General features: G+C 36.1%; 1 protein-coding gene across 1 annotated transcript; it reads left to right on the plus strand.

Annotated features, from left to right (window-relative positions):
* Nucleotides 1-20,767: 20,767 nt before the first annotated feature.
* Nucleotides 20,768-21,520, plus strand: LOC149848205 (uncharacterized). The gene has a single exon (XM_090003643.1). It carries the CDS (start codon nt 20,768-20,770, stop codon nt 21,518-21,520), a length of 753 nt encoding a protein of 250 aa, XP_089859769.1.
* The last annotated feature ends 376 nt before the right edge of the window (nt 21,521-21,896 follow it).

The raw sequence follows: 21,896 nt of genomic DNA on the forward strand, positions 1-21,896 counted from the left end.
TCAAGAAAAGGACAAAAAGGTTAAAGCTACATGTGTTTTAATCTGAATGGAATTATTCATTTCGTACTCTTTGGTTCTTGGACGCCACAAACTTGAAAAAGGGGAGTGTGGACCTTCATAATTGCTCAAGAAAAGGACATAAAGGTTAAAGCTCCATGTGTTTCAAGGAAAATCATTCATTTATTACTCTTTGGTAGGAGTGGCAATCGGGTCAGGTGGGCCTCAACACTAACACGACCCATTTATTAAACGGGTCGGATGTGAAAAACACAAACACGACCCATTTATTAAATGGATAACTCGACACAACATGGTTAACCCGTTTAATAAATGGGTCGGGTCGACACAACCCGATTACACGACACGACGATCCGATTACACGGGTTGTGCCCTGCTTCGATAAAAAAAAGAGACAAAACAACGAGTTTGATTCTCATGGGTATTGCTCTTACACGCAAGCCAATGGAGTGTACGACAAGCTGAGTTTGCGCCATAGGTCTCCGTGCAGTGCAGTTTCTTTCGGGTCATAAACGCGAAAAAAGTCGATCACTGATTCTACTTACCACCCAGTATGGTGGAAGCATAACTCACTATTCTACCCTTATCTGGAACATAGATAGACCATTAGATTATTCAATATATGGGGGCAGGATTAGGGTGTGAGTTCCTCGACAATAGAGTTGATCGTGCAAACCCTTCTTCTTCCTTCACTTTTCTTCCGCTTCATCTTCTTCCTCCAATGAGAGGCCGATGTCCATCATCTTTACCACCTACGCTAGGGCCAACTACACCTTCGACATCTTCACCATCCCCATTTTGCTCCCCGACTTCTCCCCAAATCCCAACCAAGAGTTTCAGGCCACCGACGGCAGATCTGTCAACTACAACAACTTCTTCTGCGATGACTCCCTCCTCTACGTCTCTGAGCGCAATGGGTCTTCTGAAATCTTCCTCTCCAGGGAGTCCACTAATGCCTCCCTGAACGGCTGAAGGTCCACCATGGAGGCGGTTCCTGGCGGGTTTCCGGTCATACCCACGCCGGAAAATGGCCAGGTTTCGATGAAGGACCGACCTTGCGTCATCGAAGACTGCATGATCTATGTTTCGAGGGAAACTCCGACGACGGTTCTCAGGCAGAGCTGGGCGGCGGTGTACTCGACGCACTTGGAAACTCTTGAAACGAGACGGTTGACCCGAGATTAGGTTGATGGGTTTTATATATATATATATATATATATATATATATATATATATATATATATATATATATATATATATATATATATATATAAACGGGTTTCGGGTTGACGGGGTTAGTGTAAACAGGTTGACCCGCCCGCCTAACCTGTTTATTAAATGGGTCAAATGGGTTGGCAAGTTGGCCCCTAACACGAACACAACCTGTTTAATAAACGGGTTAGGCAGGTAGACCCGTTTACGACACGAACCCGTTTAAGCCAAACCCTAACCCGGCTAAGAAGCGGGTTGGCAGGTCGGGTCAGATTTTGCCACCCTTACTCTTTGGTTCTTGGACGCTTGGCTTATGACAAACTTGAAAAGGGTCATGTTGGTCCAGACCGATGGCTGTGGAATAGGTAAATAGTGGCAGCATATCGCTTTGGAAGCTAACTTTCAACTACAAGCTTGCTATCATGAAATATTATTTATTTGAGAGACTAAAGAAATGTACAAACGGGTCAGATTTTCTTTTCCACCTTGTTCATCATGAGAAATCAAAAGCCATTAGGCCCTTGGGAAGCAAGCAGTATTGTAGAAGCTAGACTAGGTAGCAGCAATGAAATATCTATAAATGTAAATTCATGATTATGGATGGAATATTCATTTTCACTATTTAGACGTTTTGCAAATTGCAATGATTCAATTATTTGCTTTCATATATCTATAATTTGTGATGGATGAGTGGTGGATTTTCACTATTTTGGATATTGCAAGTTCTAGATGGGATTCAATTATTCTTGTGTAGTATGAGAAAATATTTTCAGGCACAAACAAACAAGCAAAAATGTTTCTCTTTCATTTTCAGCCCCATTTTCTCATGCTACCTAAACATGCAAAAACTTTTCTTTTGAAAAACTTATCAAATCAAAACTTCTCAAAAAAAATTTCTTTTCGTATGAGAGTTTTTTTTTGCTTCCAGATGTGCCCTAAGAGAGAGACCACTCAGGTGGTATCCCATGTGGTAAGCGGAGTCTTGTACCAAGATGAAAGCCCAAGTACAAATCCCTGCCACACGGGGCTTAAGAGATATCTGGTAGGGGTCTGCCTAAACCCAGCTTGCTTTTAAAAACATAAAAATAAAAAGAGAGAGTGAGAGACACAAGGTGCTAAAATTTCTGGCCACTTGGATAAGTCTCCACTTATTTAAGCTCAATTCATTAGAAAACCTAATCAAAGTCTTCGGGCGTTCCAATTTTTTGTAAAGTTCTCGAACCTCACAAAAAATTGAGCATTTTAAGGTTACTATTGTGATACATTTCCTCTTATAAACTCATTTTTGTTATCGTAGGATAAAATGATTCATCCCCCATAGAAAACTTCTGTGTTTGCCATGTGTTGATGCACCATGCCTTTTTATTTGCTCAAATTGTATGGTTTGATAAAAAATTATACTTTTAGCATTTGGCAGTATGGAGAATTGGTTCTGAAACTAGGGGCTCATTTGAATGCCCTGTTAGCTTTAGTTGATGGTAGATGTGCACAGAAGGGGGTGAAAAAACACAGAGAGAAAGAGAGAAGAATGGGGTATGAACACGTCAAGGGGGGATTCTTTGCTTCGATATTCCTGCAGTGCGCAGGTGCTGGGATTTAATAACGCTCTCCTTGGCTGGTTGTTTCTCCAGCTTTATTGTATAATTTAATTTCATGCATTAAGAAACGTAGAGAAATAAAAAACAATTTAAATTTGATTCTGAAAATTGTTGTGTAATGAATTTTGATAAATCAGTTTGGATTTGCCCATGAAATTGGCAATCCATGCATTAATGAGATTGAGGGCACTTCTCTCTCCTTAATGCATGGATTCTATGCATGAGAGGCGACGTGACCAGTTCTATTGCCTTTTTAAGTCGACATCTCTCACTTTGCCATGAGAGCTGGATCCTGATGCAGGATTTTTCCTCTCACTATTTGGGTCTAGCACTTGCATGATGTATTTTCTCTTTTATCTATTCAACTAAATATCTCGATTAGATATATCTTAATCTCATGCAAGATACATGTTTTGAAAATATTTATTTAGAAATACTTTTGGTTAAAGAATATGTAATCATATGAGTGGTATGTAAGTAATTGAATATAATCTCATTCTTATCAATCACGTAATGAACATAATGATATTTCACCATCATATGTTTACTTTTAAAACTGTATGCTTCACTCTTCATAAGAATAATAGTTGTTTAATTGTCACAGTAAATTTGCATTGACCTATTGCTTATATTCAGCTTCAAATCATTGATAAAGCAACTTATTCAAATGACAAAGGTGACAATAACATTGCAAACAATATACTCAGCTTCTTTGGTAGGTTGAGCTACACAATTTTGTTCTTTGCATGACCAAAAAACACAATTATAAATATTTTGGTCTCTTTCAAATACCTAAATATTCTCTTAACTGTTTGTCAATGAGGCTGACCATAATTACTCTATTAGCTACTAATAAGACCAACAACAAAGTTAATATCGGGCTTCCTACATAACATAGCATACATCAAACTTCCAACAACTTATTTTTTTTCACTTGGACAATCATTTTTACTTAATTTAAACCCTTTTACTAAGGGTGTACTAACTGACTTGTAGTCACTCATTTTAAACTTCTTGAGTATATATATATATATATATATATATATATATATATATATATATATATATATACTCAAACTTAAAAATCTAGATTTTTTATCTCAAGTAATTTTAATTTTAAAAACATAGAATGCCTCTTCCATGTCTTTCATTTCGAATTATAAATTTAACCATAACTTGGTTTTAACAATCATTTTATTATCGCTTGCGGTCAAAAGATTTTCATCCATATTTAAAGATATAACAAAAAAATTCTGCCCACTTTTTCAAACATAAACACAATTGTTAAATCTATTTGCCATATATTTGAGTGTAGTATTTTCCTTATGAAACTTCAAAAACCATTGACATGGTGATTGTTTAAGTCCATATATGGATTTTTTCAACTTATACAGTTTATCCTCTTAGCCTTTAACAATGTATCGTTCAGGTTGTTCCATAAAGATTTATTTTAGATCACTATTTAGGAATGCAATTTTGACATCAATCTTATGTAGATTTAAATAATAAGGTGTTACAATAATCAATATTTTTTTATTAAGACATATTTTGCAACTAGTGAACACGTATCAATATAGTCTAACCCTTATCTTTGAAAAAGTCCTTTAGCTACTAATCTAGCTTTAAATTTGTTTATACTATCATCGTATTTGTATTTCTTTCTTAATATCCATTTACATCCAATAGTTTTTCTTTCTTTAGATTTTTAATAGACTCAATTTTTCCATCCATGACTTTTATCCAGGCTATTGGTTTATATGAGTGAATTGTTTCACTATAAAACAAGTTATTTTCTATTCCATCAAGATAAGTAAACATAGTAGTCATTCGGGTATGAAAGAGGAGTTCTTGACTTTTTGTGACCAACAGGTGTCAGATGTGAAGGAGAATATTCACTAACAATTGGTTTATCATTGCCTAACTGCTTATAAAAATCATCAGTCATAGATAAAATCAAATAGATCATCTTCATTGATTTTAGGAATGGTTGGGTCCATGTTTGCCTTTTTTATGAATACATCTCTACTTTCAATTAAACACTTATCACAATGATAAAATCTATAACGTTTGAATCTTTTTCAATATCTAATAATGGTACATCTTATAGATCTATTGTATAATTTATCTCTCGATTGATCTATAATTTTTATGTGAGTGGTAAAACCCCATTTACAAAGATATCTAAGATCTAGTTTTCTTCCATTTTATAATTTATAGGATATAGAGATAATGGCTATGGAACTTTATTTAAAATATAAGTAGCTATATAGATAGTTTCTCCCCGAAATACCTTGGTTAACAAAGCATGAAACAATATATACCTTACCATGTCTAGGAGAGTTCTATTATATCTTCTTGTCACACCATTTTGTTGGGGTATTTCATGCATTGTTGTTTGAGGTTCAATTATATTTTTCTTATAATATTCAAAAATTTTATTTTAGGTATATTCACATCCTCAATCAAACTTTAAAACCTTAATTCTTCTTTCAAGTTAAGTTTAAACTTCTTAACAATATTCTTTAAATTTCTTTAATGCCTCAGACTTATGTGATATGAAATATAAATAATTATATATTAAGAAATCATTAATAAAAGTTATGAAGTATTGGATTCATCTATGGGTTTGGCTCTTAAAAGGTCCACAAATGTCTGAATGAATGATCTCTAATAGTTTAAATACTATAATTACTTTAGTTGAAAATGGTTTTCTTATCATTTTTTCATGAATGCATGATTCACATATGTGAAAAGATGTTTCTTTGAAATTAAGTAATAAATTTAGTTTAACAAGTTTATTTATTTTATTTAAATTAATGTGTTCTAGTCTTTGGTGCCAAACATTCACATCAACATTAAGAACATTATTAGTATAAGCAGAAAGTGAAGCACCTTAATTCAAATTTGAAACATGAAGTTTAAACAATCAATGGTCTTATTCAAAGCGACTTTTAAATTTGACCCAACCATACTTGCCCATAGTCACCTTTCCTGGGATGAACCTCACTTCAAATCCCTTATTAATCAGAAATGGACATATACCAAATTTTGTTGCATGAACAACACAAACAGTATTTCAGTATGAAAAACATTATTGTCTAAGACTTTAATACGATATGTACCAACACCCATAACATCAGAGTAGTTGTTTTTGATATACACATGATGTTTCCCAAGTTTGTATTATGTCATTTCTACTACCCCTTCCTTACTTTTGGCAATGTAATGTATTGTTTCTGAGTTTGCCCATAATCCAGAAAGTTCTTGATCTGCATATAAGCACTCGAATATCATGCAAATTATATCATGTCTCTTTTTTCCCATCATTCTTGTTGTTCTAAAGACTTCAACAATCACTTTTGAAGTACTCAAGTTTACCACACTTGAAGCATTTGAGTAGGGAGACGACTTTTTGTGACTTACAAAATGTTGAACCCTTCTTCTTATCAAAATTGGCAAAGTTTTTAAATGGTTTTTTATTGAATTGAGGGTGCCTAGATCCATAGCTACCACTGAGAGCATCTCTAGCAAAGTGCAATTCACCCTTCTTCTCTTAGTTTATGTGTTGTTGCTTTATTTTCAGTTGAATGGGTAGCTCTTCCAAAGTTAGATTCTTTGAATTTAAACTAAGCAATAGTGACTATCTTCCAGGAAGATTATAGATTATTTAAGATGACTGAGATTTGCATATGATTTGATATTAGATTCATAAAAATTATCAATTCTTTGGCCAATACTAGCATTTTATTCACATGGTCAATAATTATGTTGCCAATGTCTTGCATTTTGCATGAATTATATTGCTTCAAGAGCAACTGATTGTGCTTTTCAGAGATAGTGTCATACTTTATAGATATGGCATCAAACATGGACTTAGCAATAGTCCTCAAATACTCTAATGAGATCGTCTTCTATGTATGTGAGCATTATGGTTCTAGCAAGTACATTATCCTATTTAAATTTTTTATATGTAATTTTGTTTTCTTCAATTGTGACTTCCCTAGGGTCCTGCATCTCTACATTTAAGACATCTTCAATGCCTTCTAGAGTCGGAGCAAGAGGAATTCTCCTTTTATATGTGAAAGATGGAAAGTATGTCAGAGTTAGATATGGGTAAAGTGATGACTCCACTAATGGTTGTTATATATGTATGTATTTTTAAGTGAAAATATATGTCCTAGACTAGCTACCACCACAGGGTAGTCATCTGCATGGCCAACATGGTGAATGTGAGGGTGTTGAAATGAAGGCAATGGATCAAACCTCTGTAGCTTTCAGTGGTAGGCCATGTAAGGCAAGGTGGGTGATTGTGGAGTCCCAACCAAGGTTTTTCTTGCTTCTGCTAGGGTTCTTGTAAAGGATGACAGTGGATCAGGAAAAAATGGGGCTTCGTCTCGTTTGAACCGGGGATGGAGAACATAAAACGAAAATGAATGTTAAAATCAAAACCCGTGCGAGGATAGACTTACGCTTTCCCCCTGATTTCCGTTAGTAAAATAACTAAAATACCTTAAGAGATGATAGTGGACCGGGGAAAAACTGGTCTCCACCCCACCTCTGCCCCGCCATCCCTATTTCTTGTCATAATATATATATATATATATATATATATATATATATATATATGGGTCTAGCATTTCATTTTCTTGACCTGACATAACCGAAGCCCAATCTCAAACCTAAGTGCTTGTTATTTGGGTTGGTTTAGGTGCACCTTGATGGGTCAGATGCTCGATCTATTGACAACCTTAGATGAGCACAATGGGGTTACACACTTTTAGCTTAGAAATCTTTTGTTTCATCAGCTGAACATTTTGTGGAGATTATTAAAAATTCATTATTATCTTAGAAAAAAGGCAAAAAAAATAAGAAAAAGAATTGTCCCTCTCTTTCTCTCCCGCACTCAGTATTGAATATCCTTAAACCAATAATTGGAAACTAAAATATAAAAATAAGATCTATGAATGGAAAAATCAACGTGGTGAACCATATACTATTAGAAAATACTAATAAAAAGAAAACTATAATTACAACTAAGGAGCTCACAAGAAGCATATACCTAACCCTAGCATGTGCATTTGACAAAGGGTGTGAATACAAAATAATTAACTTGCCAAGGCCCTCTCATACCACATTGTGATAGCATAGGAAAAAAGTAAACTCATCATGTGTTCTAATTTGGACCATGGTACTAGTGACAATAGCACCCACTTTAAGTGAGTAGGTGAACAATACCTTTCACTAGCATAAAGATTAGAGTGTTACCATAAAATGGATCGCGAAAGAGCCACTTACCGGATGCGGCCTTGGATGATTCAAATGATGTTTCAGTGGATGCGGGTGTTTGGCGTTCTCAGCCTATTGACGCCCACGATGAGCTCGGGTCATCAAGTCAATAGTGACCAGGACCCTGAACCCAAATGAGAAAAAGTGAGCACCTTGATTGAACTTATCAAACAACCATGCCTCAATTTATACTGGGAGGAGAGTGAGGGGTTACATACATGGCATTCATGTATGTAAACCCTTTATATGTCATATTGAATGTGAACCCGATTCAAAATATCAAACATTCTCTCACTTGACCCATTGATACAAAAAAGACACAAAATTGAGGTTATTTACCGTTATCTCGATCCAATTTTCATGTGGATTTTATCACAAGAATGAATTATATGGAGATGAACACCTCTGTATGAAATGTCATATTTTCATGCACTACAATATAATTTATTTTCAATGTTTTAGAATGTTAAGATTACCTTTATGAATAGGTTGGTCTCTAACCTATATACGAATCGGACCCTTCAGGTCTGACCTGGATTTTAATCGGGGCCTCGTTCTTTATTACCAAAACCTGTCCCTATAGGGTTTGGTACGGGTTGGGTCCAAGTCAAACCCAACTCATTAACAACCCTACCAATTCATTCTTAGCACAAGGTGAGTTACTTTTACCAGTGAGTTGCTTGGATCCATGGTATTTTCAGTAATGCGTTAAAGATCATGGAGAAACATTGTTTGGTTTCTTTTCTTGTGCTTTGAACATTGAAGGTTTTGTGTCATTTTGATTGAACCCTATGAGTGTGGAAATGGATAAATATAAAACCTGAGTTAGCTAAAAACTCCCTAATAACCTTTTAGAGAAAAGCATATTGTCATATGTTTATACACCTAAAGGAGTAAATGATTTAATGGGAGCTGTCAATTAACATCACAGTGAGTTGCTGCCAGCTAGCTTTGTGCCTACTGGACTTTAGCAAGACTAGGGCTCTCAAAGGGTTGGACCCACGGCTGTGGACCCGAAAAGAACCATTCACTGTTGGTATGTGGCCTTAAGAAACTAGCATGATGCTGAACCAGTTATCTACATAAATTGGTCTGCCTTGATTGTAAATTGTTATGAAATTTCTTGGCTTACCATTTCCGTATTAGTTTTTGCCTGTGAGAATTGTGGGGCTAACATGATCCGAGTCTACCCTAGTCTTGTGGGATGGTGCAGCCCACTTGATCCATGAATCAACCAGTGACCTCATCGTCTAGCTCCCACAAGATCCTTGTTCTTCGTTGCTAACCATGAGCTATGAACCCATTACAAGTCGTAGGTGAGCCTCAATCCCACCGGTTGGCTTCGAATCTTTGACCTAATCAAACGCAGCCCTGGACACCTAGTATGTGTTTTGGCCTATAGTCCATTGAGGTAGGATTGAGTCATTCATGCTGATCCCACTATAGTTTTGGGTCTCCAAACTGCCCTGACTAAGATTTGGATCAAAATCCAAAAATGAATAGCTGCTATTGGAAACCCTGATCTAGATTCTAGATTAAGCACACACAGTACACACATAAATAATCATGCAGATGACGTCATCTTCTGACATTACTAAATTATACGTTGTGTTGGGACACGTGTCAAATAATGAAAGGTGAATGGAATGTGTTCTCCCCTATTTATTGATTGCACCTGCACACTCCATATCTATCCCAAACCGCTAAGCTCTCAAGCTCCCCTGCTCGCATCCCACAATGTCCAAGGTTGGTTGGGGAAAAACAAAGAAACTTTTACTTCCAGGATGAAGCTTTTGGAGTTGGCTATGATTAACGGAAGCTTCCCTCATCAAAAGTTTATTTCTGAAGAGTCCGTCCTAGGGAGCTCGAGAAGCCAATTACCGTTGTATCCCCGTTGCTCAAGGGGCCATATGCTTGTATTTTGACTGATCGAGTCACAACTCGGCTTGCTGAGCCTATTGGACTTGCAACTGAACCTAGACCAAGCTAGACCGAGAGCCTGGCAGTTATCAGACATGGACTTGCATACACTTAGAATACATGGACATGGCTTCTGAGCGCCTGAGTCCCAGTCTTTAAAAGTAGTAGTAGTTACTTGGGGTGCATTTTATTGCTGAGGGCTTGATTTGGATGGGTCCCATGACGGATCCCTGTTTCTTCATAGGGTCTCACATCCTTAGTTTGAAGAAACGAAAGGAAAAGGGCAGGGGAGAGGAATGGGAGTGGGGGATATGGTTGGTTTTGCACCATGGTGATTCAAAGGTGTTTGTAATATAGTTATCGGAAGCTTCTTAGATATGTGGGAAGCTTGTTTTTAGAAAACTCGTTTTAAAAGCACGATACTTCTCGCTTTTGAAATTTGATGTGAATCTCGATTCTCTTGTGCTTCTCATATGCTTTCCACATGGTTCATTTTATTCTTTTTTATATGTTTTCTCACTCTACTTTTCATGTTTTTTATGTGTTTTTCTTCATATTTCTCACTCACTTTCATGTGCTTTCTCTAGATTGGCAGTCATCATTTTTAGATTTTGTTAAAAAAATTAATTCTTATACTAAAAAAAATTAGAAAATTTAAGAACAGTCATTTTTTATTTTAGTTCTTATTTGTGTTAGGTTTCTATTCTCATTCAATTCTCATATTGTCTTTTTTTTCTATTACTCACCTCTTGCTTCCTATATACATTTCCAGTATATATTGTTTTTAGCTTTCGCTTTCTAGTTTGGCAATCTTGGTTTGTACATACAAACATTTGCAGCTAACGTATGTGTGTATATATATATATATATCCTAACTAGGTCTTTTACCCGTATAAAAGAAGAAAAGTGAGATCTGAGGAAGGTACCGTTTGATAACAGTGTTACAAACAGTTTTCTGATTATAACATAACCATTTCTCTGCTATTTTCTGTAAATTTCAGGTTTACTCATTAGTGATCAAGGCAAAATTAGATTGCTCGCGTTGTTACGAGAAGATCAAGAAAGCAATATGCACTATTTGTATTTGTGGTTGGTTTTTCTCTCTCTCTTTTTTTTTTTAATTATCAAGAGTAAGTTTTGTTAACCTTATTTTGTTTGCTTTATTCTAGGCTAACACAATCTTTATTTTTGGTTATTTCCTTTTTATTTCGCAAATTTGTCTCCTATAGCTAATTTGTCTATTGTCTTATATGAATATGAATTTGTTGATTTTGCTTAATTAACCATTTAGTTAACCAATGTTTTTTCCTTTAACAGAAATCCATAGCAAGAGTTTTGATGAGAAGGCAAATATGATAACGATTACCGGAATGTTTGATCCACAAAAGATCATTAAAAAAATATGCCAGAAAGCCGGCAAGTGCATCCTTAGTTTCGAAGTATTGGAGGTAGTAAAGAAGCCGGATTCCGATGGCGACAATCCCAAACCCAGCAGTGATAGCACTACTAAGAAAGGTAATGATGAGGAGGAGGTCCCCACTTCACCAGAGTTGGTGGGGCCAATAGTGATGGTGGTGGTCACACCCCCAGACCCAGCACTGCCTCCACTGGATCCAAAACCGCCGGCATCAAAACCACAATCAGAAGTCATTGCATATAAACCACCAGTGCTAGGTGCACCAGTGAGTTTTTGCCATTATGGGTCATGTCATTGTGGGTGCTACTACCGGCCTTGCCGACCCAAGCACGAGACCCGACCTTGCACATGCGGTTGCAGAGACCGGGGCGATCCGTGTTTCGGTCATGGCCAAGGGTATTCTAGTCATTGTGTTGTTTTCCGTGAAGAAAACTCGTCATGCAAAACCATGTAATGATTGGCATATGTTGTGTGGAGTGTATGGTTTGATGATTATGTTGTTGCAGCAATGGACTCCATGGGTGTTTCTAGCTAGCCGGTGTGCAAGATGAAATAATGGAATAAAGGGATCAATGGACTGAAATGAAATTGTTAATAGGGACTTGTACTTTCGGTACCACTATAGTAGAATAAATGTGTTTGTTATGGTTTATTTAGTATAAATATGCTTTGGCTCTAATTGTTTTGATTTTTTTTGTTTTTGTGAAGTTTTGGTATGAAACCTGCCAATTTATTGAAGTCTCCTATCTATTTTCATTTAATGCATGGTTTTTAGGGCTCTATAAAAGGACTAATGATGGTACTCTAGCACCGGTAAATCTAATTCAAAAGCAAAATCTTACCTTTGGACATGGATGGTGATGTTTAGATATTTTATTTACTATTTTCATATGTTAAAGTTGACTCAAACATACCAATGAGGCTCGGCATGGCTGGTAGGAGCTATCAGTGCTATCAATGCATGTTTCCTTATGATGGGATGGTGCAGGTTTAAACTACTAACTTCCATTTTAACTTTATCTCTTGATAGTATTTGTATAAAACTACATCGTATTCGCCCTGAAACATAACCTAGCATCGGGTCTTCGTTATCAAAGCTAACCCGGAACATGCCATTAAAAAGTGATTCAATAATTAAACCTTCATGGATCAATTTTTGTTCTTTCATTTCAGGTAACCTCCTTGAAGTATCTTTTGGAACAATCGGTGATCAAAATAGGATTTAAGAAAATTGAGATCCCAAGCCTAGAGGCACGTTCTTAAAATCGCTATCTTTAAAACTTCAATCGCACCACTTCAAAAATTTCAAAATGCGAAAAGAATTTGTTACAACTGAGTTCCCATAATACAATTAGGCTTGAACCTCAAAAAAGTCACTATTTCACAAAATCAAGTGACCTTTCCCAACCTTGAAAGCCAAATCGAGAACAAAAGAATAAAAAAAGAAAGTTTGAGAGTCAAAAATTTTGATGATCCAAAAGACGAAAAAATGAAGAAATTTATAGACTTTAGAAAGACCAAAACGTTTTGTGATAAATGTGATTAAAGGCCATAAATTCAATGGTCTCGAACAGTCACTCGTCTTTGATTAACGATCAAGGACCTCTAAAACCATCCAACAGTCATAATGGCCCATAAATGCGATATAAATACATTTTTAAGTCTTTCAAATGGTCAAACCTTTCGAAAAATGAGAAGTCAATAAGTAGTTTGATTAAAACAGACCTCAGCACCTCACATGCAAAGTAGGCCATCAAAATGCCTCAAGCGAGCATAAGTGCGCGCAATCATAGAAGAAGAATGAAAAGAGTTTCTTATCGTGGCAATCATATTTGTTTCAGTAGATATGCGCTTCAGGCACTTAAACCCAAGAATGAAAAGAGTTTCTTATCGTGGCAATCATATTTGTTTCAGTAGATATGCGCTTCAGGCACTTAAACCCGCTTGGATCACATCTAAACAAATAAAAAAATATAGGTGAATAATAAGCCTAACCCCAACTTGCCTTTCAAAAGAAAAAAAAAAGTTGGCTGATGTTTTATGTTATTTTTAAAATATACTTATTTTCATGAATTGTGAGATGACTTTTTATCATCTCAAAAATGAACCTTGTGGCATAATAAAACCTTCTACCTTACTAAATAAACACATCATTATGGCTATATCTATCATTGGGTGGCTAGATCCATACAAGTACTACCATAAGGTATTCATGATACAAAACAATCACATATATACACGAAAACCCATATCATCAAACGGGCCACAAGTATAAATAATTGTTCTTTGAACTTTGAACTACAAATAAAATTTTGTTAGTTGTGATGGAGATCTGCAATGATTAATAGAATCGTTACATTGTGTTGGTTTTAATAATTTTGAATTGTAAACATCGTTTGGTTACACTGGTTGATGAGATGGTAAGTTGGACCATAGAGAAAAGTAGGATGAAAGAAAGTGGTCATTTGGAATTATCACTATATATAAAGGGTGGGCTCTGTCTGGGTTCCAACTTCCGTAGCTTTAATGCTGTCCGATCTGTATCTCACAATACATATGTTGGTTAGTCCAAGATATATTTGGATCGGGGTGTTCAAATCAGACTGTGGTGGATCAGGACCAGATACAACTAGAATAATGGTTCAGTTGAGCCCAGGTGAGAAGTCAACATGACCTAAGCATTTGAAACAGACCAGGTACTAAACCTCACTGCGTTGAACCCTACGCTACAAAGACATGGACACGAACAGTGACTCGGTATGACTTCATGATGTGAGTTTGCAAATCCTTTTGAAAATAGGACACGAGGACACAGGTTTTCCTATAATTATATGTATTAAAATTGTTCGTTTGATGTTTTACTATAAAAAAAAGTATTTATTATTGAAGTATTCAAAAATTAAATGATAGAATATGATCCATGCTTGTTAGGAATAGGGCTGGGAAACGAGATGAGCAACTCTGCGTTCGGCACAGCTCAGCTCTGCTAGGAATTGAGATCTGTTAGCTAGCCAAACTATGAGCCAGCTTGTTTAGGTAAATGAGCTGAGCACTAACATGAAGCTTGGCTTGGTTCAGCCCCGAGAGGCTCGTTTTACATATTATCTATTTATATATTGTATATTTTATACATAATATAAACTATATATGTTTTATACATGTATTATATATATATATATAACTCCCCAACAAGCTTTAAAAATCACTTTAAAAATAATTTCTTTAGAAAACCAGTCCACTCATGATCCGCTTGTAATGAGCTCGGGCTTGGCTTGGCTCATGATGAGCTAACAAGCCGAGGCCGAGCAGGACATGCCCTTAATGAGCCGAGCCTGAACAGTCCAAACTTGGCTCGTTTACCAGCCCTAGTTAGGCGCATGTGATGTGTCGTGTCTTTAGTCGCAGAGCCAAAAAATGGTGTCCCCAAGATATGGACTGAACCAGGCCCAAAATAGATATGGAATAGGGCTCATTCAGCTTATTTTTCAAAAATGCTTAAAAATCGTTAAAAATAGTTTTAATATGTTAAAATATTCTTTTAATAATTCACTATCACGTGTCATCCCATGGTTGAAAACCGGGCGATTCAGAATCAGATTAGGCCAATTCCCTGACAACATTGATTTAGAGAATCCGCCGAAATGAATCAAGCTAAACCGGTCACTTTTACTCTCTAATTTCAAAACATCATTAAAAAAATAAAAATAATAAAATAATAAATAAGAGCCGATTCAGCTTGAGTTGGACCGTTTATAAGGGGCCGAATTGGGCCCCTTCTAAAATCTGGCCGATTCAATGCCAACAAAATTGATTGGTACAGACATCAGAATACCCATATGACAAATAGAAACAACATGCTCAGATTTGGTCAGTATACAGAAAATTCTAGCAGAACTTACTTAAAAACCATGTAGAAAACTTGGATAGCAGACATCATTAAGTGACAAAGGCAAAGGAGAGCAATGAAGTATACTTTTGCTAGTTGCAAGAAAAATTAAGCAAAGATCATTCTAAGTTGAATGATCCAATCATAGTTCCTGTTTACCAACTAGTAATTGAACGATCCAGTCATAGTTCCTGTGATGCTTGGCAAATTCAGTGGGTGTATCCTTAGTTAAAAGTTGAGTAGATGCCAATGAATCAAAACTTCAAAAACAGCTTATCATCCTATCAGATAGATCAGACATCCTACAGCAACCTTCAGTGATACAATAAAACCCTTTAGGTTATGTTTGGTAGCCAGAGATGGGAGGGAAGATGGAATTTAATGAGGGTTTAATTAATACCACGCATCCTTGCAGGTGTTTGGGAACCCTGATTTGGGAGATGAAGATGGTGTTGAGAGTGGAGATCGAATGTAGTTGACAACTCCAGCCTCATCACCCATTTTCTTCTGCACTCCCATCTCCTTTCCAACACCGGCTCCCTTTCCCAAACAGAGCCTTGTATAACTCAAACTTTTTGACGGTTACTGAACAGTCCAAGCGTGACTCCAGTTGACCTTAGTGGCATGACGGACAAATTTTCATTGGCGCCTCCCATTGAGTGACTTCAGTATCAAAGTGAAAATAAATGCCAGTTTCTCATTTAGTTGAACGAGAACCAATTTTACACTTCTTGAACACACTGATGCAAGAAAAGCCTCTCAAAAATATAGACCTGGAAAAATAAGAAATTCTTCAGTTCACAATTCAAACTTCAAGGGACTCGCATCCAATTCACAACACAGAATGATATGAACAAAAAGAAACACACAATTTTGCACAAAAAATGAATTGGCATCCATGCAAGGCCTTTTCGCTTTTTAACATAGTGTTTCCTCGGGGATAAATCCTGTGGAACGTGGACATTACTGAGAAGATAATTCAAGACTTGGAGAAAAACCATCTTTACATGTAGTAGCATATCGCTTGGAAAGCTTAACTTCCAACCACAAGCTTTCCATCATGAAATATTATTCATTTGAGAGAATAAAGAAATGTACAAACAAGTCAGATTTTCTTTTCCTCCTTGTTCATCATGTGAAATCAAAAGCAATTAGGCCCTTGGGAAGCAAGCATTATTGTAGAAGCTAGACTAGGTAGCAGCTCTGAAAGTCTACAAAAGAGGATAAGTTATAAAAGACAGCATCTTCCTAATAGCAACAGTCAGGGTCCATTCAGTGTCTTTCATATCAAATATGGATATAACTCCAATTGAGTTCGTTGGACTGGCTAAATAGTAAACCTTGAGCTGCATGCGCTCTCTGTTTCAATGATAGTGGGCAGAATTGGGCTCCCAGAAAATTGTTATATAGGATCCTGTATAGTATCTTTTTTCCATAAATGAAAGTAAAGTTAATCAGTAAACTGAACTATCTTAACATCAGTCATCCAGCGCAACATATGCTGGTCATCAATTGATTATGACAATTGACAACTAAATCAATATGATTGGCATATGTTATTTCCTCATAAATTTATGTTCATTCTACCTACCAGTGTAATTATTGCTTCCAACATCTCTCAGCTATCAGCTTACATGAAGAATGCTCTTATCATAAGTAGTAGACTGATAATTAATTATCTCTGGGCATTTCCCATATCATAGAAGAGAACAACGAGGGCATATGGTAGGGCAATGTCCATGTCCATTTCAGAGATCATATAGGAAGAATGCTTATTTACATTGACACCAAACTCTTGAATATTGTATCAACAAACCGCTTCTTTTTAACAGAAATCCAGTATAATGAACTGCCATTATAGCTCAGTAAGGATGAAGCATGTTGTAACAGTCCACCATTGTAATCGTAGTTAGACTTTAGAGCGAACTATTTCATTTCCATTTACTCCATCCAACAATATCACTGTACTCCAATCCAAGGTTTTAAAACCCGTGACTCGGAACTCGACTCGTTCTTTATTGACTCATGACTCGGCGGGTCAACTCGGTGACTCGGACCGGGTTTTGTTAACTTTTGATTTTAAAAGAAAAACAATATATAATTTGTCTGAAACCATGTTTTTGAGTAAACATAGTCTCCAAATGTCTGTAAGAATATAAAAACAACTGCAAAGAGCTATAGAGGTTTGCTTGAATAATTGAATTTGATATCTATACAAGCACTTTGACTAATTCATGACTTGAATTAGAGGATTTGGTCACCATGAGTTCAGTCTGCTACTACCTAAGGTTCCTAAAATGGCCAATCATATATGCTAGCTTGTTTTAAAAGTTTTAATTCCCTCTCTAACAAATCCATAAATGTAAAATAGGGATATATGTGCATATTGAAAGTTTACAGAATGCCCAATATCAACATAAATAAGCAATTTTCTCATGTATAAAACTATGCAGGAAATATATTAATGGCACAACTATAGAAAGACTACTAATATTTGAATATGTACAATGCTTGTTCACATAACAAATGGATGATAAAACCTAAATGTGACTTCCCATAGGCACAGTTGACCCTCCATATATAGTGAGAATCATTTCTTTAAAATATTTTGCTAGAATAAGTTGATAACACAGGGTGAACAGTAGTTCGAACAACATGGCGATTTTATTCTATGGATTTAAATGCTTTTTTATCTTTAAATGATTTTTATTTTCTTTTTTATACAAAATCTGGGGGTAACCCTTGTTAAAATATATGTACTTATATATTTCGAAACTGTAATTTGAAACTCAAAAAACAAATTTCAAACATCCCAAAACTCGCCCGAGTCAAGCCCGAGTTTTGGCAAACCGAGTTTGCCTTGCCGGGTTGACTCGCTGGAGGGCCGAGCCAGCAGAGTCAACGAGTTGACTGGGCGAGTTTTAAAACACTGCTCCAATCTGATTCATAGGCGTCAAACTAAAGCATTCAAATTCTGTTCATTAAGATATATAGACCATGAAAAGATACTAGGCACATTTCTGAACACTAAGACAAGATTCAAAGTATGCCAAACTAGGAGTAGAGTGACAAGATGTTCCATTGATCTATATTCTGTATAATCAGAGGACAAATGTAGTAGCACCAGTTGTAAAATTCCAAATGTCAACCAAATTCTGCAGTGCTATGCATTCTAATTCATTAATAGACCATTCAAATAAAGATCACATGGCCTTTTATCTGGTGTGGATGTGAATAGCATAAACTCATGCCACCCCCTTGCAAAAATATTTCTTATTTCACATCCCCCACCCCCTCCCTTTCCCTGTGTGAAACCATCTTGACACTTGTCACAGTATATCTTTTACCATTTTCCCTATACTTCTTTTTTCTACTAGTAGTTGCTCCATATGCCATCAGCTTAGTTTAATGTGCATTTCTAGTTTGCACCAAACTGCCGAATTGTAGAAGTAGAACCTTGGAGAATGGAGATACCTAAGAAACATGATCCATGTGTCCCATTCTGTAGTACTAGCAAACTGTCATCTATCCTGGAGGTTGTCCTGCATAAGCAGTGAATCTAATAGCTGGATGTATAAATATAATCAGATATGGCTGAATATTTTACCTCCTTTTATATCACACATTTTATACAAAGGGTCATACTAACATACTTAATTGGCAATGAAAATTGGTGTCCTCTAGAAAAGAAAGTTACTTAGAAAATTAACTGATTCAGTCTAGGAGATGCTAGTACAAAAGAGGTAATCTTGTTAGCTGCAAGTTTGTTTTATTTAGAAAGATACTCGTATAATTTATAAAAGAATAGTTTTGTTCTGCAAGATACATGTATAATTTATAAAAGAATAGTATACTTGAATTATTGGAAACAACCGAGATGGAAGAGGCTCAAAATAATATACCAACCACCAGATATTGCAACTTAATTCAGGATCTATATCACATGGATATGGCTGTAAATATGTGGATGCCATGATTTTTATGGAGCCATCCATTGTGACTAGTATACAAGGCAATATGGTATGGAAGTAAGAATGGAGAATCCATGTGATATAGCTCCGGATCAAGAATTACATACTCCAATATCAAGTGGGTTGGTTCAGATAAAAAGATTACAATTAGAAAACGTATCAAAGGGTGCCAGTTGAAATGCCCAATTAGGAATAAAGAATGTGATGTGTTAATTTGAGCAACACGTGTAGGAAGAAGGCCCTTATTTTGAAAAAAAAACTAGCCAACAAGAAATCCAGAAGGTAGTTAAAGGAGATAACCACGCTAAGAAAAGAATCTCCCCACTTGTAATTTTCCTTGATGCATTATGGCAATTCTTATCTTTTACCCATCATCTGCAACATGCACTACTCAGAAGAATGGTTAGGGTTACAATCATCTTATAATTTCCACAATTATCATTGCATAAATTCCATCACTGAGTAGAGAAAATGTGATTGTGAGATGAAAATCATATGGAGGCTGTAATTTTCCTCGATGCATTATGACAATTTTTATCTTTCACCCATCATCTGCAACACGTATTACCTAGAAAAATGCCTAGGATTACAATCATCTTACAATTTCCACAATTATCATTGCATAAATTCCATCATTGAGTAAGAAAATGCCATTGTGAGTTTACAATCATATGGAGAGAAAATTTCTCAACAAGATGAGATAAGATAATGCAGACAATAATACCTGCTACTAATGAACATCACGTCCTTCAGATGGAAATGGTTTTAAGGCATCCTTTGAAGCGTCCAAGGTCCACCCTGTAAGTTAAGCCATCTTACTTGCATGAAGGCATTATGCACACCTGTTGGTGGAGAAGAGAGATTTATGGAGAATTTGTTTCTATTTGTGGGTTGATTTGATTGACCACAATTTTAGTAATTGCTACTTCGGGACTTTCGTAATTGGAAGTTGCTAAAATAGGTTGCTTCATTATTGGCATCCTATCTTCATTGTAACTATATGTATTGCTGCTGTGATCTCCATTGAGACACAATGAATAACATCTCCCTACCTCTTCTCCCGTGGAGTAGGCTATAGCCGAACCACGTAAATCTTTTGTCTTGTCATGAGTTTTTTTCTTTCTTGCTACATGGTATGAGAGCCAGGTTAGTTTGATCTAATTCGTCATTGAAAAAGAAGACAAGGTGCTGTCTTCGTTTTTCTCTGTTTTCTGCAAAATTCTGCAGAATTTGTTTCTGCGCACTCTCACGACAAATTCATTATCTCCCTAACCGTAACTCGGAATTAAGCAAGGTTGGTGGCATTGGATGTGTATTGTCGCACCTAGATCACTGTATTTTTTGGCTATTTTTCGACCTTATTTGAGGGGTTAAAAGCGACTTCAAAGTCAGCAGTTCCGGGTTTTTTTTTGCCCTTGTCTCATCATTTTGTGTTTGATTGTATTTGCTCTCTTTACCGATGGGTGAATCGGACGGTAATCCTGGTTGGAAGCTTTCATCTGTTCTCTTCAATGGTATTAACTACGTACCTTGGTCGAGAGCAGTGACATTGTCTCTTGGTGGTAAGAAAAAGTTGGGTTTCATCAATGGAACAAAAGCTTGTCCTGCATCTGCTGATATTGGTTATGAAGATTGGATTTCTATTGATCAACCTGTTCGATCTTGGATTCTCAATTCCATGGAACCTCAAATTTCTGGAATTTTTACCTTCTCTGAATCTGCAAAGGAGTTGTGGGATTGTATAGCAGATTTATACGGTAATCAGAATAATGCCGCTCGCATATTTAAACTTAAGCTAGAGATTGCAGCAACACAAAGTGAAAAGACATTAAGTGAACATCATGAAAATCTGAAAAGGATGTGGGATGAATTAAACACGTATCGTCCACATACTATTGACGCCAATACTCTTTTGCAAAGAGCACAAGAAGATAAAAAAATTTCATTGCTCAGTAGCCTGAAGCCTGAATATCAAAACATCAGGAGTAATATTCTTATGGATGCTACCCTTCCTTCTTTTTCCAGTGTTTATGCCATTATTCAACGTGAAGAAACTCAGAAGAAGACTATGAATGTTGAACTAAAATCTTCATCTGTGAAAGTTGAATCGAATGCTCTTTTGGTAGAGAAATATGATAGAAGAAAACCTTTTGATACTGAAAAAGGGAAGAATACTTATCGAAATAAGAAAAAAAAAGCCTTACCATTGTGATCATTGTGGTAAAAATGGGCACACCAAGGATCGATACTGGGAATTATATCCTCACCTCAAACTGAATTTTGACAAGAATAAGAGAGATCATGTTGCAGTAGCCGATACATCTATCTCAATGAATCAGTTAAGTCATCTTCTTCAACAAATCAGTAAGTCCATGTCTTCTGAACAAAGTTCTTCTGCCTCTACCCATGCTTCAGGTAATTTACAAGCTTGTCTTACTTTGTCTTCTAAAGTTAATTCTTGGATTATTGATTCTAGGGCAACTGATCATATGGCCAATAGTCCTTCATCTGTGCATGAATTTCTTCCTAGGTCTAATAAGCATAATGTTTTTGTTGCTAATGGAGTTACAATTCCTGTGTTAGGGAGT

This window comes from Nuphar pumila, chromosome 1 (assembly GCF_984573655.1).
Source record: "Nuphar pumila chromosome 1, dmNupPumi1.hap1.1, whole genome shotgun sequence".
Lineage (NCBI taxonomy): Eukaryota > Viridiplantae > Streptophyta > Magnoliopsida > Nymphaeales > Nymphaeaceae > Nuphar > Nuphar pumila.

Coding starts and splice junctions, on each gene's coding strand:
- LOC149848205 (XM_090003643.1), top strand. CDS start 20,768: ATGGGTGAATCGGACGGTAATCCTGGTTGGAAGCTTTCATCTGTTCTC.